General features: G+C 43.1%; 1 protein-coding gene across 2 annotated transcripts in view; it reads left to right on the forward strand.

The window, feature by feature from the left end:
* Nucleotides 1-24,807, forward strand: part of pax7a (paired box 7a) — a 46,219-nt gene extending 21,412 nt beyond the window's left edge. For both annotated transcript variants that reach the window (XM_031302060.2, XM_031302059.2), the window contains exons 5-9: nt 170-369; nt 8,338-8,503; nt 8,985-9,181; nt 20,625-20,868; nt 22,053-24,807. In XM_031302060.2, coding sequence (XP_031157920.1) covers nt 170-369; nt 8,338-8,503; nt 8,985-9,181; nt 20,625-20,868; nt 22,053-22,168 — 923 coding nt within the window. In that variant the 3' untranslated portion in view covers nt 22,169-24,807. The remainder of the gene's footprint in view (nt 1-169; nt 370-8,337; nt 8,504-8,984; nt 9,182-20,624; nt 20,869-22,052) is intronic.
* The last annotated feature ends 848 nt before the right edge of the window (nt 24,808-25,655 follow it).

The raw sequence follows: 25,655 nt of genomic DNA on the forward strand, positions 1-25,655 counted from the left end.
CTCCAAAATGCAGATAAAGCTGTTAGAGCTCCTACTTGATCAGTTGCAGCTCAAATTTGATGCTATTTTCTACAAACACCCCTCAGTTAATTCACACAAAACACTCCTTAACTTGATTTTATTCCATGATCACACAGATGGCCCTCTGTCTTTTTCTTTTTCACCTCAGGTAACCGCACAGACGAAGGTTCAGATGTAGATTCAGAGCCTGACTTGCCCCTGAAGAGGAAGCAGAGACGCAGTCGCACCACCTTCACCGCTGAGCAGCTGGAGGAGCTGGAGAAGGCTTTTGAAAGGACACATTACCCAGACATCTACACCAGAGAGGAGCTGGCTCAGAGGACAAAACTCACAGAGGCCAGAGTGCAGGTTAGACATACCAGTGACAGTACCAGTGAGACCAGGCATTGTGTCTGGTACCTAGCTATGAAACGTTTTTGAAAAATTGGTCCCTGAGATTTCTGCTTCCACCCCAGTACAAATGGAGGAATTAGCATGTAAAAAAATTGACATCATCAATGTTACTCTGGATAACCAAAAGAACACACTATGGACTTTTTGGGACTATTTCTTTGGTAGAAAGTTCCACTGAAAACATTCATGTTTTGGTCATCCTAAATAACAAAGACGTTGTGTTTGGAAAGATAGATTGCTAATGACTAACCTGAGATGTAATTTGATTCATCGTCATTGTGTTGGGGAAGACATCTCAGAGACCGATATCTCAAAACCTGGACAAATACGATCTAAGCTATTTGCATGGCTGGAGGTAAATGAGAAAAAATTTTTTTTTTCATATTTGGGTGATACAGCACTCTAAATATGTGTAATTGGACTTAAGCTATGCTAACTGTAAAAACGCCACCTGCTAATGTGCTGTAGTCGTTTAGTGGTGAGACTCATGAAGAAAAAGAGCTGCACACCTGGTGTAGGCCTCGCAGGGATCTGTGCTGCCTGAACAACAAATACCATAATTCCCCTAAACACACGGCAAAAGCATCAAGTTTGATCCTCTGAAAATGTAATATTGCCCTTCTTTTACCCAAAGCAATGGTTTACTCATATGTCAGGAGGATGTTGCCATTTTTACCATATTATGCTGTGCATGTAAGGGAGTTCGCTGCAAATCATTAGCCAAGATGTTTGAGAGAAATGCTTCCCATCTTCACACCTCAGACCCAGGAGCATGTCTGTCTGACAGCCAGGGTGCCCTGCAGTTGCATGTAAGATTGAAGGAAGATATGTACAGTAGAGTTATAGCAGCAGCTGTTCTTCCAAAGATGGAGAAAGGGAGAAAAAAAGAGGAGAGGAGAGAAAGGGAATGCATTCCTGATGGATTTCTCATTTCGGCCTTTGGCCAGGATCTCATCCCATCACTTTCAAGCTCGCCGCTGCTTGTAAAACCCTCCACATATCACAAAGGGTTCCTCATCCTCTCCAGGGACCCTATGCCCCGACAACAACATTAATCAATCAGCCGCTAGTAAAAAAAAAAAAAAAAAAAAAGGACCGGGGCACCCCTCTCCTCTTACCACAGTCATTCACACTCCCTCTGAACCCCCCAAACTCCTCACCGCATGCTAACTGTTCATCACGCTACAAACATGCAGTTGGGGTAACTAATTCCACACATGTCTTTGTCCATCTTGAAACCCCCCAACATGCAAGGATGTTCTATATGTCTGAATGTTTAATGCCTCACTCAAGGGAGGAGAAATTTATCTCATGGGTGTTATGAGGCAATATATTAGTTTTAGTTTAAGAGGTAAATGTGGACAAGAGAACTGAAATCATCAATAATATTTATTGAAAATCAAATCATTAATATTAATAAATTAATATAAGTGAATTCAATTTTGCATTTTGTAGATTGAGTTCCAACAATCCTAATACCGTTTTTAACAGACACTTAATTGTACAAACCACAGGAAAATCCATGTACCAATGCATTAATCTCGTGCAATTTAAAGTCATCATGGAGGACAGTAACACCTCAGGTTTGAAAACAAAATTCTCGATCATTTATTTTTGTATTAGCACCTGTGTATTTCTGGAGCTTCAAAAAAATATCTAAGCAAGAAAGTGAGAAACAGAAAGAAGACGGAGTGACTGCTGTTTGCTGTTAGATAATAAACTTAAATGATGTCATGTGAAAACCTGAGGAATTTAAGTCATGGCTGTAATTTGTTAATGCTGTTTGCCTCATAATCTAATTCTTAAAGGCTTTGAAAGTCTCAAAAGGTCAACTTAAACCTAATTTTCTGAAGTTATGAAGAAATGGGCTCTGGTAGCCAAAATAAATAGCGGCTAAAGTTGCGCTCCAGTTTGGTGAAGTTAGATATGAGTCTATAACTGTAACATAAGTCTGATTGTTTTGTCATATCATTTCCCAAATGCATCTCAAAGGAATCATTGACTACTGGAAATACCACACACTTTAGATATAGATCATAAATATAAACTAAATATGAAAGAATTTAGTTTAAATGTGTTTTTGAAGGCTTGTGCATGTGGGTGCATCTCAGCGTTCTGAAAATGTCCACCAGCTGGGCTTTCACATTGGTGCCCAAAATGCCTATCACAGGGCAGGAGAGAGAAGACCCTTTGGCCTGAGAGCAAAGCTTCTCCAGCACAGCTGCAATGACGCATCTTCCAGATGTCGTTCACAGACAAATTGGTGTTTGGGGCTGAAAGGTGTTTGGGGTGTCAGTGCTCCCAGAGACTTTTATTATTTTAACTTGAATTTGTGTCCGCGGTCATGGTTCATCGTTACCCGTTTGTCATTAAACCCGGTGATAATGTGGGGAGCAGTTTGTTCAGGTTGGATTCAGAGGTAAACTGCAATTGTGAGGCACAAACATGGCTGCACTGGCACTTAACCACCACAGCCTGAAGCCTGTGTTGTAAATTAAAATTAGTAGATTCTTGTTGAAGTGATGAGTGTTTGGCTTAGCGCTGACTCACAACCTAAACTCATAAACATAGCTAATTCCCTTATGTCTGCCCTCGCCTGCCATTTTAAGACCCTTTAACCATCCATCTTCACAGCCCGCTGCCCCTTTCAGCAGCGCTACCAGCGCTCCTTCACCACCATGAGCCCTGCAATGGTTTTATCACCCCAACTGACAAATTGTGGGATATGATCCGTATCTCTCAGCAATTAGTTCCAGGCTGTCTCAGTGGGAGGGGATACTGCCAAATCTACCTTCAGTATGTGCTCTGCTGATGCAGTGTGCGCTGCCACTTTCCATCTGATAACCACTCAGTTTTAACAGGAGCAGGCGGCAGAGCCATTCCATGAGCTATTAGAGAAGAGGGCATCCTTAAAGTCTGTTCCCTTTGCAGAGTGGATCAGGTGGGGGTAGCACTGAGGGGAGGGGGAGCAGGCAATAGGCTGCGGGCCGCTGTAAATCAGCACACACATATGAAGCAAATTACATTCTCCTCTATTTAGACTGAAGTTTTAAAGAGAGTGACTCCTAAGTCTCGGCTAAGGCTCATCATCCCAGCATGCTGCCTCCAGATCACTTTACTGAATCTGTCACATAGATCCTCTTTCATTACCAATAAACATTCTGCATGTAGCTATTATACTTAGTGGAATCTAATAAGGTACAAGCATTGCTTTTTACAAAGCGTGCAAATCAATTTTGGTAAAAAGTTTCTCTTTTTATCTGGGGCTTGTGCTGGCCTTTTGATCTGCAATGGAATGAGCACAGGGAAAAGACCAATATGGAGACCGTGTACTGGTTTTCATAGCGTATGTGACAGACCAGTACAGGCAAATTCAAACTCATGCTGACACTTTTAAACATGTTTTCAACACAGCTAATAAAAATATAATCCCATAGGGAGGTATCAGGAGGTACTACACAGTTCCCTGGTTGTTATAATATCAGTCGAGTACCAGCGGCAAGAGAGAAAATCACAATGGAGCTGAGTGGTGACAACCAAACCCAACAGGCAACTGTATTCCCGCCAGTATGGGTTTATGTTTCATAAAGGAATAAATAGGATTTGTGTAGATTGTAAGGGAGAAATTGTTGCAATGCATCAGTGTGAATGTTCTAACAGTTTCTTATTATTAGAATTTAAATGACTTTGGTACAGTGCTTCTGTACTCCTGATACTTATCAAGCTAATCCCACTCGCCTCTCAAATTCACACTCCTAGCTACTTTAATTAGCATAGTGCCAGTCTGGAAGGCAAGCAGGGAGGGAATCAGAGAGAGAGAGAGAGAGAGGGGAAAGAACCGGGGAAGGAGAGAGGAGGAGGGGGTATTGCGTGGTATGAGACAGAAGAGGATTTGTATGTTGAGGCTGGTTGCATCACCCCTCTGTGTTTTTGTGGATATGAAGTCAGCAGCACATTTTGTTTTGTCATTATCTCGGCTCTTGGTATTCATCTACCGAATGTTGCAAATTGGCTCCTGAAAGGCGTCACACATTCAGTGCTTGTCTTTGACAAAATAATTCATGGAGGATTGTCTGAACGGGGAATTCGGAAATATGAGTGATCCTATTTAAGAGAAACAACAGAGAGAGATTTTTACTGCAGTGCAGTGTCACAATGTTTGTGATTGCGTGTTATCACTGATCAGCGAAGAGAAAATGCAAAATGCCACTTGATCGCTCGGAATCAATTCTGTTGGCTGAGAGTAAAGGGAAGATTAAAGGCAAATTAGCAAAGCATGAAAACTGGGGACATAAGGTGTGAAGGTTTCTTATTATACCATTGCAGGTTTGAGGTTTGTAACTAGACCATCTTCTAGTTGTGCTCTACAACAACCCTCACCCTCCTTCAACTATGTCTTCCTCCAAGCCTTCCTCTTTTGTTTCACAAGTAGGGCTAAGCTTGACTTCTATAAGATGGGTTACTTCTCTTTCATCCTCCGCTGCCTTCCTAAACTTTCCCTATAACCATTCAGAGATGCAGTGTAGACGTATCCAAGTGCACTGGATGCAGGGAAACCTTTTAGTCCGTGAAAAGGAAACAGAAGTGAGCCACATGAATTCGGCAGCACACATGTAGGTAGATAGGGGAGACATGGAGGAGCACGGCAGCTCTCTGTATGGCAGAGAATTAAAACGGATTGGGGAGAGCAGAGGAGAATCTGTGGTCCAAGGTGACTTTGTGATCAGGTTCCAGAGTGCAGCCTCAAATCCTCAGCTTCAGGCTGTGTGTTACTTTGTGTGAGAGCGAATGTGTGTACGTAATGTATGCATGCGTGTGATAGCGTATGGGCACTGGTGCGCATGTGTATTGCCACTTGTGTACATGTTTATCCTGGTCTGTGCTAAGAGCCTGACAATTGTCCACTCAGTCAGTGGGGCATGTTAAAGTGAACACACTGCACCCAGATTTTGTGCACAATACCTCAATAGAACTGCAGTCTGCGTGGGTAAGTTTAGTGTGTAGTAACATTGAAGCAAATCTGTAGAATACTGTAAATTTCCAATAAATAATGAGGATACCCTTTACTAATGTTTCTCTATGTGCGTTTTTTTGGCAGCTGAAGGGATTGTGATGCTGCAACCCTATCCCCTTGAAATATATTGTTTATAGTCTACTAATTTGCAAATACACATTTTTAAAGAAACATAATGCAACTAAAGCATGATTCAACTTTTTTATGGTTATGTTGAGCCGCTCATAGCACTTGGGCAATCAACAGCAACTTGATGTATGAGGCACAAAGTCTAACTAAAACCAAAATCTTGGTGCAGTAGAGAAACAAATTGAACCAATTTAGTAATACAGTATTTCAATCAGGAGAGACTTCGTTAAAGATATGCAAAGATTTATTGTACATATGCATGATTTTAAATGTACAGTCTTTGGAGATTAGACTCCATCGTTATTTAAAAAATATACATTTTTTAAAAGGGGTAGAAAGCTGAAAGATAATCCCCCGATGGAGTCTAGACACTGATGGTGGCGCGAGGAGCCTGGAAACCAAAACCGAAGAGCCGTCGGTAGTGGCCTGCCGGGTGAGGACCTAGGCGCCGTGTGTGATGAAGACTGGAGGAGCAAGGGGAGAAGGAGGGTTGTGCTCTTATCCTGAAATGACAACTGAGCAGCAGAGAGAGACAGGTTTAAAACAGGGATGTCATGCAGTGATTGGCTCGTGATTTTCATGGCCGCTTCTGATTGGTTAAGATAAAAGTGAACACCTCTACCGCTGATCCATTTAGAGGAGAGAGAAAGTGATTATGTTTTAGAAGTCTTCCTGAAAGAATTTGCGCTGAGCTCCATATAAATGTACTTTCAAGGAGACGGGGTCGGATCAGGAAGGAAACACCCTGACATAATGGCAGCCAATGAGTGACACATTCCTGTATAATGACAATGTCATTTTCAAAACAAATTTAAATTCCATGAAGGTGTAAACACAGAAAAAGCTCAGTATTTAGGATGGATTTTAGTAGCAAACTAAATGCATTTACATTCAAACTAATTATAGGAACCTGGGAACCTACTTGTTCGAGAAATTATTTTTGCAAAGGAAATGTCTAACTTTGTGGTGGCTGCAAATAAATATACGTATGCATTGAAAACATTAGTAAAGTTAGGAGTGGGAGAAAGAACTGAAAATGTGACACTGACAAAGGGAAAGTGGTAAAAGCAAAAAGCAGACTTCAACGTTTAAGTGTTTTGTGTCTGCCATGATGGAACACCTCCTTCATAAGCTTGGATGACAACGGGGGAAGGAAGTTAAAGTGAACATAAAAGAGGGGTGGGGTGAGTGGATGAGGTCGGAGGTGAAGTGGCACTGTGGGGTGGGGTGACGGGGAGTGTGTGGAAGAAAGGGGTGTGCCCCTCGTGCCCCTCGTGCTCCCCTCCCCTGAGCCAGGCAGCTGTTTGTCTGGCGCAGTAGGAGCTTAGTTCAGACCTTGGACCACGCTCCACTACATCCCAATAGCAGAAATTTCACTGGAGCCACTCACCACATTTGTTTTGGAATAGCTGATTGAGGGATTCAAACAGGGTCTTTAGAGGCAACCAGGCTTGAGATAAGGATTTCCTGTTGGTTTTCCAGTTGTGTGTTTGCCCGACACAGTCATGGCCTGTTGCATTCCATTTTCTCCCTAGTGTGCAGTCAAGACTAAACCAAGCTATAGGCACACAAAAAATCACCTGGTCTTTGCAGAGTTAGTGGCTGTGTGGGAAAAGAACCACATTCAAATTAAGATCTTCATTGGGCTGAGATCCCTTGTAGGCCCATACGAGTTTATATGTATGTTTGTGTGTACAAAAAAGAGGCAGCCCCCAAAAAGCAGTGAGTATGTCGCTGTCTAAGTCCCCTTGAAAGTGTCCCTCTTTAAGACCTGTTTAAAAGGGACGCCCCCTCTTTGTGTCCAGTGTTCTCTGTGGCGTATGGAGGGGCTTTTGTCCCCCTCTTTCATGTGCTCTCACAATAGCCCGGGCCGTTTGAAACACAACAGTAGATGAACTGCGCTGACAGTGTATTAAACTCTGATGAATTGCCTGTGCGAGGCATAGATCAATGTCCTTCAACCCTTAGCACACAGTGAAGCCCGGGCCTTGTCTTGGTTAAATGGAACAGGTTGCTGGCTCTTTTCAGAAGGGTCTGATTATATTCATGTTTTGTTGAAGCAGAAGCCTTTTTAAAATGTGTAAATCTTTGCGATTCAAAAGAGTCCTATTTTTTTCCCTTTTCATTCAGGGAATTGACATTGTGTGTCTGCGCTTTGGTCCTATTCATTTTGTGAGCATTTTTGCTATTTTCAACTCTGTGTCTTGAATCTATAGTTAAAAAAAAAGAAGCTTTAAAAACAACCACATTAAAACAACACAGCAGCATGTATGCCAGTTGATGTTTCTCTGCATCTACAGAGAAGTGCTGGCCTCTCGCAAAGCATCCAATAGCTACACAAACATACTTGAGGTGTGTGATGTGTAGGCTAGTGGTCTACTTCTGACCTTTAAATGACTTGGACCCTCTGAAGGGGGCTTAGGGCAGCCTGTTTACACAGATCACAGCTTCAGCCACTTAAGAACAACAGGGACGGACCACTGAGCCTCTATGGCAGCTCCCACAGGGACTCTCTAAACTACTACCACCAGCACCACCGCTCACACTAACTGGCAGATTAATCACAGGTGGCAGGAGCTGGCCCACTCTACTGAGAGTCTACAGCAGTCAAATGCTCACAGCACAAACATAAATGGAGTTAAAGAAAAAAAAGAGAAAAAAACTTGTAACCTGCAGGAGTTGAAACATTCAAAGCTGAAAATGAGTAAAAACTAAGAATTTGAACTGTGCTTTGATTTGAAGTTGTGTGTGTGTGTGTGTGTGTGTGTTCCTCTTCTCAGGTGTGGTTTAGCAACAGGCGAGCTCGGTGGCGTAAACAAGCTGGGGCCAATCAGCTAGCGGCCTTCAACCACTTGCTTCCTGGAGGATTTCCACCCACAGGGATGCCAACTTTACCCACATACCAGCTACCAGAGTCCAGCTACCCCGGCACCACACTATCACAGGGTAAGACCCGCACAAAACATTTCCATCTGAAAACATACAGAATTCTCTGTGCTTTGAGTTTAATCTAATTTTGGTAAATATTAGATTAGTCCGATTTATTTGCTGTATGCCATCTATATTTTATGTTCACATGAACAACATTATAAATGATATATGAACCATGTGCAGCATATAAGAACCACGTTGCAAGTACTTACGTTTACAATCACATCATTGTCACAGTGGAACAAAAACAAGCCTTCTTTTCTTGTTCATTACAAGTACAGGTCACATCTGTCCATTGCAGCACTTTTAATGCATAAAGGGGACATTTCTCTATGGTTATGAATTTGCAAGAAGGACACCTAATGTATGACTTAGTGAGCTTAAATTTAGAGGCTGCTATTTGAGGATTGTTGTTTAGCGCCAGCACAGACTTTTAAGTGCGTTTTCCCGCTTGATTCTGTCTTACTGTACCTGTTTATGTTGTTCTTGGTGTCAGAGGGCAGCAGTACATTGCACAGACCCCAACCCCTGCCTCCATCCTCCATGCACCAGGGAGGCCTGACTGCTGATGGCAGCTCTGCTTATTGTCTCTCGTCTAATCGCCACGGCTTCTCCAGCTACTCCGATACATTCATGAGTCCTTCAGCATCCAGCAACCACATGAACTCCGTCGGCAACGGACTCTCCCCACAGGTCAGTCCAGCAAGTTGTACCGTATATCTATATATAATAGTATATATAACGTTCCCACATATACTGTAGTGTTCACATTCATCAGTCTATCACCCCTTCCTCCTCCTCTCACTGTTCAGAATATGTAATTGTATTTGACTGAAATTAAAATTCAGAAACAGCATGTTCAGCAAAATAACTGTCAGTGTGGGCTTTTATGTTTCTCCTTCCAAAGCCCTGGATTTATTTTAGCTACTCTAAATTGCTACATTTGTAAAACAATTGGATTAACATCAACAAATTAAAATTCATCTTGATAGTACCGCAAGTACTCAAGCTGCTCCAAACAGCGGTTTCGACTTTCCTGGGACATCTAAATCCTTGCGCAGCGCAGTGAGAACACATGCAGATGAAATAATTAGCTAAAGCTTATAAATGTAGACCCATAATCTTCTTCACGTAATTGTCTGCAGCTGGAAGACTCCACCGCTATGCAACGATTTTCTTCATCTCTTTACTGCTTGATTTCCGGGCAGCTCTATGTACAGAGAAACAGAGGCGATGAGCTCTCTATCTGTGAGGTTTTCTAGTAGGTCTATCCTGCTGGCCACTTCACATACTCTTGTGCACTCCTGTCATGACAAAGGAGAACGTTACCCAGGCTACTTAGATTTCTGGGTTTCCTAATAGCAGTTTAGATCCCAAAAATATCTATTCTACGCATTCTCCTCTGTGCCATCTTAATGTGTTACACAGTATGTGCAGGTTTGTTTGCTCCCTCTTCTGAAAAGCACTGGATTTCACATTAACCTCTTTGGACACCTTCATTAATGAGCGTTAAAATGCGACTCTATGGTAAGGGTTGAGCTTTAAGTAGCACTGAATGAAAAATGATTTGTATTGATGCAAATCGTGTGTACGGAGTGAATTATACACAATTACCCATCAATACTGGCCAGTCTTGCCCACCCTCGCCAACAAGATGTGGTTAACAGGCAGAAAATAAGATTGAAATGGTGTGTAAAGAGTTGAAAATGAATTTCAATGCTGCATTTGTCCACAATTACCCCGTCGTTCACACGTGTTTTATTGGGAGTTTTTTTTTCTTCAAATATTTCTCAAAGCAGATTGGAAACATTCTTGGTATTACCCTCTTTCTTCAGAGAAGAAAGAATTAAGGATTTTGTGACAAAAAAGAGATTTTCTCTCCTGCTGGAGCGACGGAGGATAACATGGAGGCTCACAGCGTGTTTGATTGTTAATCGTGGCACAGGGGCTTTAACTGCTAATGCTCTCACTGCAAACCTGCAGAAAAACACCAGGAACATGGAGTCAGTTTTTTTTTTTTCATTAATGTCTCTCTCTAGTACTGGCATGGGGTACACTGTCGCTTTCTCTCCCTCTCTTCACAGGCATTCAAGAATGTGTTGGGATATTAAACATTTCCTGTCATAGTGAGGATTAGGACAGGAGCCTTTGGGCTACTGTACAGCATGGATTTTCACTATTCAATTACTCTATCAAGTCAGTTTGATTGAAGTTTTTTTTAAACACCTGAAATGCATTTTATAATTTTTTTTGTTAATTTATTATAATTTTAGAACTTAAATTATGTTTTTCTTTCTTTTTTTTTCAGAGGGGCATATGCATGTGGTGTAGATGTTTTGATGTGTCACACCATGTTTGCACTGCACAGAATTGAAATGTATTGAATGCATGCAGAATGCTGTGTGGCATTCCTATCAGTCTCTCAGCATGGAGATGAATGTTCCCACTGACAGCAGAATCAGAGTTCAGTCTGTGGTGCAGCGTCCTGCTGGGCTGGGCAGCCACCATCTCTCTCTCTCTCTCTCTCTCTCTCTCTCTCTCTCTCTCTCTCTCTCTCTCTCTGTCTCCCTCTCTCTCTTCACTAACATGCAGCCATCCACACAAAACTCACACAATAAACACTAAGTTTATCTTTTCCAAGTCAGACCTTGTTTTGTCTTCGCATTTAAACAAATTTCGGTTAAAGGATGGCTAAAAAATTCGTTTCTGCTTTGGAAAATTATCGATGATTGTTCGACAGCTCACAGTTTATTTTCCATGATTTACAGTTTTTACTCTCCTGTTTTCCCTTCCCTGTAATGGAAAAAGCAACACAAGGAGACTCTCTATCAAGATGGAAATGAGAATTTGATATTTTGAGTTACAGACAGCATCTGTTTGCAGGAGATATGCTTGTGCATTGGTATGTGTGCAAGCTATTTCTTCAAGTGTCTGGCATTGATGGCCTAGCGGTTGCTGTAAAGATTGACAAAAATTCTCTGATTCCCAGTAAATGGGCTGTGGTGGCGAGGTGCCAAGTCTGTAATGGAATCCTGCAGCATTCAGCAGTCCCGACAGGAGCTCGCGTCCATCCCAATCCCATAACCTATCCCGACAGCACACATTTTCCCATTACAGGCGGTGGAAAAGCTGTCTGCACTCAAACTGGTTGCTGTCATTGTGGGATATACAACATGTTTGGCTGGTTGAGGGAGGCAGTATATTAGGGGTGGTGAGAGTGAAGCTGTGCATGGCTGGGCAAAAGGTATGACACCAGAAGTGTTTTGTGGTTGGTCTTGTTTCATTTAGCGGCACAGCGGGTGTTGCAAACAAGGAAAGGCAAGGGCACAGAGGACAGACATTCCAGTCTCTCTTTACCTGAAGATTTAAGCATGTCTGCTTTTTCATTGTGGCCCATTTTAAATAGGCCTTTGTCTCTGGCCTCATATGTGGCTATCATGCTTCAAATTTTTATTTTGTATACTCTGACTAGAAAACAACAAGACAGGCAGCTTTCCTACAACTAAAGAGGGCATGCTATGACAGCCAATGCAAATCATTTATTAAGAATATTGCATATTTACCTAACGTATACTGTACAACCCTAACCCTACAAACAAACCCTGGTAATATGAAACTCTAAAGAGCCTTTTAGATACGTTTCAAATTATTCTTTGAAGCACTGTTCATGGGCATTGCATTTTGTGGGGAGACATTTGGGCTGAATTCCTCATTATTGCATGACAGGGACACCTGCTGGGAGAGGAAAGAAAACAACTGCACTGACTGGAGAGCTGAAGCAATGCGAGAGGAGCTCAGTGGCAGAGCTTGGGTTTCACTACTCAGAGAAATCTCTAGAAATAATGACATGAGGAAATAGTAAGAAGGAAAAAAAAGCATTTCTATTGCATAGTAAAAGTGGGAAATGCTCTGCAGTGATGTTGTATGGTGTTCACAGGTTATTCAAATGATAGGGAGGTGTGATTATGGAGAGTGGGAATTCAAAGCTATGACAGATAGAGATTTTATTTCTGTTTTGATGAAGGAAGTTTGCAAAGTTTTTTGAGGAACTTTTTTCTGTTTTGCAGTTTTATGAAAGTGTTGTGTGTTTTGGAATGACAAGGATGTGTGTGTGTGTGTGTGTGTGTGTGTGTGTGTATCTGAGGAGGACCTTTGGGCTGTGTGAGTGGGCCGGGCCTACACACACACACACACACACACATACATACACACACTCGCACACACACTTGCACACACACACACACGTACACGGGATCAGAGGCAGAGCGGCTCTCACCCCTGCCTCCCTTTGATCTGTGTCCCCAGGCCTGCCTGCCCGCGCGGCGCTGCACCGTACCACGCACACTGACACCATGCTCACCAGCGACTCCCCACAACTGTCTGAGAGAGATAAGCCAGGGGAGACTCCAAACTGTGCTGCTGCTCTTCCATTAGCTAGCGCAGACGCTTCTTTTAAAAACGGGATGAATTATTTTTAAGAAGCAAGCTCTGCCATTGCCAAAAAAAAAAAAATAAATGGAGAGGGGAAAATGTACGGAACAATCTGGAGCTCTGGCTTCTTTCCGCCTCCCTCCCTGACTTCTAACAAGACATTCTGCACCTGAATACCAATGAGAGGGGGAGATTCATGTAGTCCCCCACATTATTAAAACTTGGGCATTAAGCCTCTCACCGGGCACTGTGTCAGCTGGCAGGCTTCACTGACAACAAATCAAAGGGGATGAGCACATAGCCTGCATTCATAGCTCAGCCACTCGCAGAGCAAGAGGGGGAATACATACTGGTTAATTAGAACTCCCATTAAAACAAATACTGTTTCAATTTGGCAAGTATAAAAAAAGATGTAAGAGGCTTTCAGAAAAAAAGAGACCTGCTGTTGGCAGCTGCCAAGAAAATCCAGAGACTGTAAATCATATCCACTGGCTATACTGTTTCTGCACAGATTATTAGTGTTTGCTGTTGTTTTGCAACACTTTTGAACTCTGAGGAAATATTCTGTGCCTGTGACACCAGAAATGTACCTCTGTGCACGTCATGGTCGTCGTCGTCGTAGTTGTTGTGTTGCATTGGCTCTTCGTCTTCTTTATGATAATGTATCTTGGTTTGTTTCTGCAGCTTGCAGAAACAAATATCTGCATGGACTGTAGTGTTTATAAAGTATGAAATAACTATTAGTATTGTTTCTTGTTCTAAACTCAAAGCTTTTTGACACTTTACAGAACCAAAGAGTGTCATTCATGGTGCATATCATGGGTGATAGCTGCAGCTTTACATGTAGGCCTCATTTGCTAGCCGCTGCATACCTGAGCCATTTGTTGCTCACTCCAGCTTTTAGGTCTCCCGAGCACCCAAGTAAAGCCATTTTCTTTTCCATTCCAAAATATTTTTGGTTGGAGCTTTATGTATTCATAATCTATTTTTCACCTACCAACCTTTCTTCCCTCTATTTGGCTTTATGTCATCCCATGATGCCTTGCCAATAGTGCTTTGCTCTCTCTCTCTCTCTCTCTCTCTCTCTCTCTCTCTCTCTCTCTCTCTCGCTCTCTCTCCACCTTCCTCTTTTGCTCCAACTCTCTCCCCTGGAGAGGCAGCTCTTCTCCCCACGCCCAGATGAAAGGCTATGGCGGACAATAAAAATGCTATTTAAATGCAAGGGTGTTTGTGTGCGGGTGAGAGATATTTCCTGCTGAAAGTGAGCTGCTGCATCCTGATAAATAGTAAATATAAGGGAATGTGATTTACATTTATCTTGCAGAGGCAGCCAATATGAATTTCAGTAAATCCTAGAAGATGGGGATTTAAGGAGGAAAATGACTGAGACTGATTCACATGCTGTGTGTCCCACGCAGTTGAAATGCCTGTAAGGTGGAAAGTGGTACTGCTTTTATTAAAGTATAGGCACAGACATCGATCCTATCTAAAATACCTATTACACACATACATGCACTGTGTCACATGCTCATCTGCAGAGATTTCCAGCCTCATATATACACTATTTGAAGGTGATTTGTATTTAAATAATAATAGAAATAATAATCATATTAATATATAAATGCAATCTGTAATAGCAGGCCACAGGGCAGGTGAAGTGTCTGTGGGGCATACGCTGGGTGACCCATCTCCGGGGTCAAGGGTCAGGGTGCAGGAGGTTATGGGACGGCGGGGAAGAAGGAGGGCTGGTTCGCTGTGAACCTGTCCTGCTAGCCGGAGGTCTTGGGTTGTTGTCTAGCTGCATGTGGTTCCTCTTAGTTCCAGATGCCACTCTGACAGGTGCATAGCTGTGATTAATACTCTCTCTGACTTTTTCTCTCTCTCAAGTTTTCTCAAGTCTCTTTCTGCATGTCCCTCATTGGTTTCTTGGTCCCTGACTTCAATGTGGACTCTTTGCTAAGTTGATCTAACCGTTTTCTTAGCCTTTTTAAAAAAAACAACAAAAAAAGTAGATATCTGAGTATCTATTGCCAGCATGCTTCATTGCACGTGTCTCTTTCTCTCTCCTCCTTTCTTCCTCCTGACAATAAGATGAGAATATGGGAGGTGGTTGGGTCCTCAGCTGGTTGTCTCATGCAGCAGCTCTCCCCTCTCAGTTTCCAGCTGAGAGCTATTTCACTATTTATTTACATGTAATTATGGCTATGAGGTGCAGATATTAACACTGTCAAGAACAATTTGACCTGACATTTTTCACTAGACCTGGCCCCTGCTGTTTTTAGCAAACAAACCCCACCCTCCTCCTCCTCCCCCTCCTCCTCTTTCTCCCCCCTTTTTCTCCTTCACTCCCTTGATCCGCCTCGCTTTCCTTCTGAAGCTGCTCCCTCACACACACAAACCCTGCCTCGCTGAAACCACTCTCCTGGAATCAGAAAATCTGCCGTTTAATTTAGAAGAAGCGTTGGTGCAAGGTGCAGAGAGTAAAAGTGTGTGTGTGTGTGTGTGTGTGTGTGTGTGTGTGTGTGTGTGTGTGTGTGTGTGTGTGTGTGTGTGTGTGTGTGTGTGTGTGTGTGTGTGTGCACGCTTTGAAGGGGGCCTCTCTTGTTCCCAGTGGCTGAATCCATCCCATAGTTACTCAAGCATATCACTAGCAGAGAATAGAGGATTGCTCCCCACACGTTCTCCAATTGCAGTCCAATAGACGGCATATTAACCTCTGGTTAGCGCTGGGCCAAGTTTATAGCTTATACTGTGGGATGTTTAGGAGGGAGGGGGACCTTTCTCCAGCTTGAGCAGCTGTGCTTTCTTGAACAGTGAAACTAGCATGAGCTAAAGTGGGCTGGACAGGATTTAGCTTAATGAAAATGTTCAAAGAGAGAGAAGAGGTATAAAAAAGCCTAAATATTCCTTTCCCACTTGTTTCAGCTTTCTTTGTATGCATGAACAGCTTCACAGGGAGAAGAGACACAGGCGCAGGATGGCTAACATGTTGTGAGGAGTGACAGCTTGTTCCAGTGCCCACTAATCGTCCTCATCTGTGCCTCACTTGTCAGTGCCCAGATTCTGTCAGTGCCAATCAGCCAATTAATTGAACACAATTAGCACCCACCCCACCCCAACCCCCCCATGTGCATCACATTCTTCAAAGGCCAATTTCTCTCCCTCCAGCATCAACTCCCCCACCACCCTTCCTCCCATTCTACTGCTCATTCTGCTTCTGTCTCTTCATCCTATGGCGCTGGTGGAAGACACTTTTCAGTTTTTATTAATGTGCCGCAGCCAATTAACGCAGTGGCATGCAGGCCAGAGCCCATCATCTGCTGCCTGCCACCATCCCGGCTGTCTGCTGCGGCCCCACGCCACCCCTCTCGCCACCTCCACCGTGACCAAAACGCTTTAATTCAATTTATGCAATCACTGTTATTTTTAAATAGTCATTTTGTCTGCTCAGATGAGGGGCCTTACTGCCCGCTGGGCCGGCCCTCTCATGTGAGGGATGGGGGAAGGGTGGGACATTGTGAAAGCAGGAGTCAACTGACTTAGGGAGAGGAGGATGAGGGGGGGGTCCATGATATGTGTATTTGTAATTTATTTCTTCATGTTTGTTTCAGGTTATTAGATGTTTGATTTAGATTTTTGAAATCATAATTTGAAGCAATGCAAATTAAAGTTTTCAAGGATAATCTCTAGATTTCCTTCTCAAATATATATAGAGTCCAGATATAATATTTAGTTTTCAAAGTCAGACACTTTCCAGGCACTGGATCTGTGTGACTCTTTGTTCACAGAATTAAAGAGTATATTCTCTTCCTGTAATCACACCCTCAGGACTGGCCTTCAAATATTGATCTCAAATTCAGTGTCATCACTGTGGATCTTTAATCACTCTTTGCTGAAGCGAGTATCAGCCAGGCAGATCTGCTAAGGTGCAAGATGCTATTCTGCACCACTCAGATAACTTACAGTCATTTGGAGTGCTCATTTTTCCCTGTCTGCCCCGGTGACCTCTGCCTAACTTAAAGGTACATCTTGGGGGCATTTTGATTTGGGCAGAACAGGGTGCTATCGGTGACAGAGGAACTAATCCAGTCTTGCGCAGATTAGAGTATTTGTGGAGTGGGGTGTGTTGGCGCTGGCGCCGGGAATGGAACAGAAGGGGCTCCTATCAGCTCTCCAGGCAGGCTAGCCCTCAGGCCAGCGCAGTCCTACAGGAGTCTTTGTACTTCCCAAAGCCTCCACTTTCCTCTCACTCACCCTATATCACTTTCTCTTCCCTCTTCTGCCCCCCTCGCCCTCTTTCTATAGGCTATCATATTTTCATTCTCCGTTTCCTCTCTTTAAATGTGTGAATTTATGTTGTTTTAGTCCAAAATAAGAGTTCATGTGTCCACTTATTATCGTCAGGTGCTTGAACAAGAACAAACAGTTGTTACATAAATGTTCTGGGTCACAGATTTAAGGCACATTGATACCATACCACTAACTATAAAAAGACATAAATGCTGCACATTTAAATATTGCACAAGATATTAGAACTAAATTGTTTAAAAAGTTTTTTTTTTGCTGGCTTTCCCCCCATTCTTTCTGGTTTTATTTTTTTTCTCGTATCACTCACAGTGTTTCTCTCAGCTCTGTCTCTGTCACATTGTTTTATTCTGGAAAGAAATCCAACAAAGAACATCTCGTCAAACATTCACGCAGACAAAAAAAATGTAATTTAACTGTTGAAGAAATTAGGGAGGTATGAAAGGGCCTCTATTTGTGTTTCAAGTGCGCTATTTATTTATCTGAAAGGATGCACATTGTATCAATTTACACTCCTCCATTCACTTCGCCACAGGCTGGAGGGCTCAGAAGTTGAGAGAATTAATTACTTTTTTATTATTATTTATAAAGTAATCTATCTGTAGAGAGGGAGCGGAAAAAGGAGAGGGAATGGGTGAGGGGAGGGGGTGAGAGAGGCAGGGAACGCCCTGGAGCATTGTCCTTTAAACTAGGTCCTGGCTCACATTATCTGCCAAACCAGCACTCACACAACGTCAAACAACAAACGAACTCTGGGCTGCTGAGGACGCTGTTTGCAAGGAAAGAGAGGGAGGTGGGGGAGAAGAGAGGGAAGGAGGGAGGGAGGGAGGGAGGGAGGGAGGGAGAGAAGCAGTGAGGAAGTCTTCTCTGCAAGAGTGTAAAGAGCATGTTAGGAAAAGTTATGTAGTTGTTAAGATTTTTTTCTCAGTTCTGAAATTTTACACCAATTCAAACTCCACAAGTCTTGTTTAATGCACCTGTGTTTATACTGAGAGGTGTAATAGCACTTGAGTGACATCCTGGTGCATCAGTGAAACTCCATCAAATATTACATTGACAATAACCTTGTCAATCCAAAAACCACATTCCATTAATGTCTATCAAGCTGTGCATGTTAAATATATAAATCTAACAAAAAGCTTTTTTTATTCCTCTCTGACAGTAAATTCACTGGCTAGGATTTTGCCAGCAGGAATGCTAGACTTTCTGCCAAAATGTAATATCTATAAAGTTTTGTTTTACATAGCATGTAGCAACAGAAATATGTGAAGGTATCAGTCTGCAAATGTTTTTTATGAGCTTATGTGACTACGTATTATTTAACCCCTGAATGTGAAGTGAGAGAACTTTATGGGGACATCAAAGTAGCAAAGCCATGCAATTAAAGTTGACCTATGGAAAACCTAAAATACTGGAGATGTGGGTGGAGGAAGACAACTTTGCTGAGAGGCTGAAGTGACACCAACACAGTCCAACCCGGCACTTGAAAGATAAATCCACCTATATCTGTACCTTCATCAGATTGAGAGGACAATGTTGAAACAGCATTGATATTTGTTATAGTGGTGTGAACACAAAATGTAACTGACACACAGCTAATGAGAACCTGACGACTACATGAAGAGTTTACCTTCTCCCCTCTCAACTCAAATCATTAAGACAGAATCCTCTTTCGAGGAAGGACGACTGAAGGATAGCGACGTCCTCACAGATGACAACACTTGTTAGACTCTAAAGTGGCTGACCCATCCTAATTTCTCTAAAATAGCAAAACTGCCACAATGTCAATGATAAGAAGCCATTTTCTTTAGAAGAACTTTTATGAGCATGAATAATATTGGGGCCAATTGTTGGCTATTCTATTTCATAAGGAAGCGATGTAATCAAGCTTTAATTAACCAATGACTAAAATGGACTCATACCCTGCAGCTGTCTCTCTCAGGACACTGTAGAAGCTCTCCCCTTCACTCTCAACCATCACAAACCATCAGGACACATACACATTTCATCCTCCTCAGAGTGTGCGGCTCGGCTCCATATGGGAGGAAGCATCACATGTGTCCAGCATTGAGAGGGCCATGAATCTCCCACTTATGGATACATGTCACATGTTTTGTCCGCAGATGTGGAGGGGACGGGGCGTGGGGGTTTCCATACTGATAGAATTAACATGTGGAAATGACTAACCAGCCTTTATGTGTATGATGTGCTTCAAGTGCTTCATATTTCCTCAGAGGCCTTTTCTGAAGATATGATTAATTTGCAGAATATGGTTAATTTTCCCTCTGTGGGATATTCCTGTCTTAATGCATAATTTGTGAACTGTTTGGCTTGCCCCTGCATTGCCTCTATGTTTGCAGCGTATGTTTGCGTGCATGTATGTGTCCGTTCATGTGTGCCTGCATGCAAACATATGTCTGCGTGTGTATCCCCCCTGTGTAACCACCTCCATGATGGGCTAATTGGTTTAGCAGCCAAGGGGCCAAAGGCCAGTGCAGCATAGCAAAACTCAACATGAACCTGATGTTAAAGGGAAGGCTTCCCTGCTATAGGCGGGAAGCATGTGTGGGACAATTCCTTTTTTACCACCCCCTCCCACACACACACTCCACTTTGCTTTTTCACTTAAAGAAACTCACAGCATAAGAAAACTAAATTCTTCACAGTGTTCTGGGCCACTGTGCTTCAGACTGGGGTAGCACTAGAGGTAATCTCTTCCATTTTAACATATTTTGAGACCTTCTCCTGACGAATGTCACATGCTATTACATTAATCTAAAATATTGAATTGGAAGCTTTTATGCACTATGAATAATATACACACTGTGATATTCAGGCAAGCCTCAACCTGCAAGTATCAGCAGGCCCCTCAGTAACGTTTGTGGATCCTACTTTGTGTGGGGATCTGAGGGGATCATTTACCAGTTCCAACTCCATTACTATTCATGAGATGGGTAGGCTAGGGGCGAGGGATTAGGGACTCCCTTGGTGCTTGTTGTGCTGTAGGCTCGGGCTCAGGCCTCAGGCTCCGGGACAGGGGCTGTCTGGCACGGATGGTGGGTCTATTATCACCCTGGGACCCTTCTGTCCCACAGCAGAACACTTAATGGCAGCGCCAGCTAATGAAACAGTCTCTCTTGTTCCTTTTCTCCTTTTTTTAACCTCATCACCTTCTTTGTATCTTTCTCTCTGCTCTTTAAAAAAAAAAAAAAGATGGGGAAGTTTTTCCATTTTCCCTATTTCAAAGTTTAAATGGTGTATTTCTATTGGCATCTTTACCGTGAAGTGCTAGGATGGCACTATATTTGCAGAAAAAATGTACTTTCCCCTTAACTCTGTCAATGCTTTGATCCTCAATTTTCCAAATTTCTAACATCCTCCGTTTCCCCTTCACCCCCAGGTGATGAGTATCCTGAGTAACCCCAGCGCCGTACCCTCCCAGCCCCAGCACGACTTTTCTATTTCCCCCCTGCACAGCAGCCTGGACAGCTCCAACCCCATCTCAGCCAGCTGCAGCCAGCGCTCTGACACCATCAAGGACAGCCTGGCTTCCTCCCAGTCATACTGCCCCCCCACCTACAGCGCCACCAGCTACAGTGTGGACCCCGTCACTGCAGGCTACCAGTATAGCCAGTACGGACAGAGTGAGTAAACCCTGAATTAACATTTATATACTGTAAGTCTGTGTTTAACTTGAGTTGTTGTGCTTTTGTCTTTTTATGTGTCCAAACGAGTCACTCCTTTATATCCTCCTCTAAAGTTGACTACATTTAAAAAGCCTATGAAGTGATGTCCAACTCCCAGGCAAGAGAGCCTACTGACCTTTGCACCCTGGTTGGTGGAGGCAGACACATGCTCTTGATAAAGACCCCCCCTCACACCACCACCAACACCACCACCATCCTCCTAGAGAGCTGCCTTAGTCACACCCCACTCCACTTGGATGGGAAAGAGGAGAGGGCCACTTCAAAGAACGGCACACCCTCAGGGGCCACAGTGTCCTCTTGCCCACCTCTCTCCCTTTTTTCTCTTCTCCATCATACACACACACACACACACACATACACACACCCTCAGGGCAGGAAAGAGTTTTCTTTATTAGATCAGCATAATTGACTGATGCTGTCACAGCCATTTATAAGAGGTAAAAAGAAGCACACTTCCCAAACAAGCCAGCCAGCGCCAGCTAGCCAACATTTGTTTGTATTTATATGCTTCTTCTAGTAGTGATCTGCTGTATTGTGCGTCTTTTTTTAAAATGTTGTTTGTGTTGTGGTCCGTGAATGCACGTGAGCGCATGCCAATCCGTCACGTTTTGTGTGTGCGTACCAGTGTTTTGTCAGCAAGCAAGAAAGTGACGGATGTGGCAGTGCGGATGTGAGCTGATGTGAGGTTAATTAAGATGGTGATTGAGCACAGTAGATGGGTAATGAATGGAGGAGAGAGGAGAGAGCTGCTGTCTGAGGATGAAAATGATCGGCCATGTGGAGTGTGGAGGGCATGAAATCAGAGATGCCAAGTGTAATGAAGACTGGCACACAGAACACACACGGGGACCCGTCTGAGTGACAGCATGGAGACTTTACCAGGATGCACATGCTCCAGTGCCAGCAGCGTGCCAACCTCAGACAAGGGACAGGGGAGGGGTTTTTATCTTTCACTCTCTCTCTCTCTCTCTGTGAATTGTTTTCCTTTGAATCACTCGCTTCTGCCACAACTTATTTCAGCCTTAATCAGAGGAATGAAATGAGAGTGAATAGGACATATGTCTCAGGAATCTACCACCTGTCTGACGTGTGTTTTTTTCTGTCTTTTTGTTTCTGTGCAGCTGCTGTGGACTACCTGGCCAAGAACGTGAGCTTGTCTACCCAGAGGAGGATGAAACTTGGAGACCACTCGGCCGTGCTGGGACTGCTGCAGGTGGAGACGGGACAAGCCTACTAAAGCCCCTCCCAGGACGCACCCAGCACCACTCTCCTCCTCCCTCTGCCACCTTCCTCCATGCTCCATCAAGTCTGGACTCTAGCTCGCCCCCCGGCCATTACATCAGCACACAGACACGTAGCCTCGCTGTGTAACAGAGAAAGTGACGCTTGAGAGTGCGACAAGGCAATTTGGGGAATGGAACTAAACGTTTCACGCCATTGCCAACCACCAGGCGGCTCTGTACCCTCTCTTCTCAACCTTTGGGCTTCTCTGCCTGCTCCTTGTACTCCTTCCCCAGCCCCAAACCCTGTTTTGTTTAGCTCAGAAGGCCAGACAGGACCCCAGAACACCCAAGGATGGCCGTCTTGGCCCGGGTTCCTGTTTGTCTTGGCTGCAGTCCAGCACACATTTAGAGCCATCAACAACATGTACTTTGACCTTGCTGTTCATAGTAGTTAACAAAGCCAATATCATTTGAACGACTCTTATTCTTGTTCCTTTTTGATATTGTTAAGATTATTGTTGCTGTTATATGATTATGGTTAATGTGATTTATGTTGTTCTTTGATTCCATTCGTATCTCTTTTCTCTGTTAGATGTTGGTGTGTAAAACACAGTGTGGATGACTGAGATGATTTGGGAGTGTGTGTCTGTTGCGTGTGCATGTTTTGCGTGTCGGCACAGTCACACAAAGAGAGGATGATTGTTTTCCAAGCTGCTGTTCCTCTGCCTGTTCCCTGAGCTCTAATGTTCGTGAGCGATTTGACCTTCCCACTTTCATATTCATCTTGACATTCCTAAAGAACTTGGCCACTCTGTGGGAAGTCTGGCTGGATGGATTCTGCAGGGAATTAAAGCAGCGTTTTGGCGGCCAATAGCTTTCCCCTTCTAACCTCCATCCCATCCTTAGCCGCGGTCCATGGGGAGGGGGGCATTGTTTGCAAAAACAGGATTGGGCAAATTAATGTATTTTGTATAGAAATATGGACCTTGCCAAGGAGGGCTAACTCAATCCCCCCACCCCTTTACTCCTCCCAAATCCCATCTGCCAGGAAACCCTATGTGACTTTAACAGTGTAAAGCAGATTAAATCACACAAAATTAATGTCAAAGCTAATTCACAGTGACCCTTCCCATTACTAGCCAGTATTTCTGTTTTCATAGAGTAAAAAACTCATTGTGTAAATGCACCTTCAACTGGTTTCCACTCTCAGACTAAACAAGCATTCCTTCGAAACATTCCACCGGCTCCATAAGCATTCCAACGCTTTCTGTTATGAGATTAAAAAGTACACAAGCTGTGCCATTCACATGCACTCTGAAAATCATATAATCCAGTCAGTTGTGAAAGGGCACAGGTAACACCACTGATTGGCCCCCCTCACTGGTTTGGACCGGAAACCCCCTCTAATCCTCCGCTTTGACGGACTCACTGAAATGTACAAAAAGATGGAAAAAAATAAAGAATAGTGGATATGAGACATTTGTGTAGCACTCATAGTTGACTTATGACACGATCCAGGACCAGCTGATCTCTTGAGATGTGTGTGTGTGATATCCATGATGATGAATTTTTCACTTTATCTCAAGACAGGATTTGGCCCTCAGTCGCCTTTAAAAAACGGAAAACTGTACAGTAGCTGGAGCAGATTGTGTATTGTTTGTTTATAAAGAGTATGTTTTATACTAAAACAAAACTATGTTGAGTGGTAGGTAAGCAAGGAATCTGTGGAAGTAAATGTTTGATTTGAGTTTCCTTAACTGGCTTATTTTTCTGTTGATTATGTTTTAATAGTATTTAATTGGTTGACCTGTTTTGACCAAAAGTTGTGTTTCTGTTTTTGGGCCCAGGTAAGATTGAATTTGTATAAATCAGTAAAATAATAATAATTTCCATTAAAAATGTTCCAATTAAAAGTTGTATAAAAGAGGATCAAACTGAGCTTAATGGAAAATGAATGCTTGGTGACACACATAGACTCCCTGGACCACAGGGCCACTGTATATTTGAAAGGTGGCTTGATGAAACATCTTCATGTGTCAGAGCATTCTGATCTCACAGACTGATTATTAGTGCAGACCAGACTCGACTGGACCATGGACCTAACACACCTGAACCCTGAGACTTCGGTGCGGGACTTTACCAACGGTTCAGGATGGTGATGAAGCTGGTGAACACAGCCTCTCTGCTCTGGGAAACTGAATGGAGTCATGTTTGATTTGTGGACCAATATGACTTAAGGAGAAGAAGTTAAAGTAACACTGATTCCGCACTGAATCACAGCAGTTCTCCCTGCTACGCTTAGACGCCTCACTTATGTGTATATTTTAAAAAGGAAGAATTTTAGAATTGTCTTTAGTGTATCAAACCCATTTCTAACACTTAGGTCAAACATTTGGATATTTAAAGCATACAACTCCTTATGCCCCCTCCCGTCTGTTTGAACCTTAACTTGTTTAGTTGCTTTCTGACATCTGTGCTTTGCTTTACTCCTTTTTCTGTTCCGCATGTGTGTATATTATCATGGTATAATTTATTCTGCTGTATGAAGTATTAGAGTAGTGGGAAACGTGTACTGGTATTTACTACCTTCAGCCTGTTGGTGTGTTTACTGTAACACTGGCGTAACTGTTATCAATTAAAGATCCAAAACTGATTCTGCCATTCGTATTTTTATTGTGTGTTGATTATTTTTTTTAAACATATTCTATTTTAGATTTCAGATTGTTTTACCATGTGTTAGTGTTTGAAGTAGTGTGATTCGTCAACTGATCCATTACAGAAAAATGAATCTGCAACTACAGTATATCTATAATTAGCTGACTGTTTAAATCATTTTTCAAACAAAAATAACAGAAATGATCTGCTTTCAGCTACTCAAATGTGTAAATTTGCTGCTTTTTATTGTTGGATATCATTGTGATTTAGAATATATTTGAGTGTTGGACTGTTGTTCGGACAAAAATTGCAGTGTGAAGACATCAGCCGGGGCTCTGATAAGTATTTTTCAGTATTTTCTGACAATTAATAAAGCCAGCAGATTATTCAATAATGAATGAACGCTGGTTGCAGCCCTAGTGTAAAGTTTATGAGTGCACCATATGCACATACACATGTATACATAAGCATATGCACACAGCCTGTGCATGTGTGTGTGTGTGTGTGTGTGTGTGTGTGTGTGTGTGTGTGTGTGTGTGTGTGTGTGTGTGTGTGTGTGTGTGTGTGTGTGTGTGTGTGTGTCCTCCATGTGTGTTCAAGTACATTAGTGGAACGAGCGGCCACCAGCAGACTGTTCCAGTGCTGGTGATGTGATTAGGGAGTGATGAGAGCTCAGACGTCCCAGACTCAGAAACACAGACTGAGAGTGTGTCTGGTTGCAGCTGTAGGAAGTCATTCATTGTGCCCACTGACCAGCAGCGCTCTCCTCTCCCGCCACTGACCAAGGAATGGTGTGTGCAAATCTCTGTGGTATGGTGTGAATGCAGGGGAACTAACCGGTGTGGT

This window comes from Sander lucioperca, chromosome 6, assembly GCF_008315115.2.
Source record: "Sander lucioperca isolate FBNREF2018 chromosome 6, SLUC_FBN_1.2, whole genome shotgun sequence".
Taxonomy (NCBI): domain Eukaryota; kingdom Metazoa; phylum Chordata; class Actinopteri; order Perciformes; family Percidae; genus Sander; species Sander lucioperca.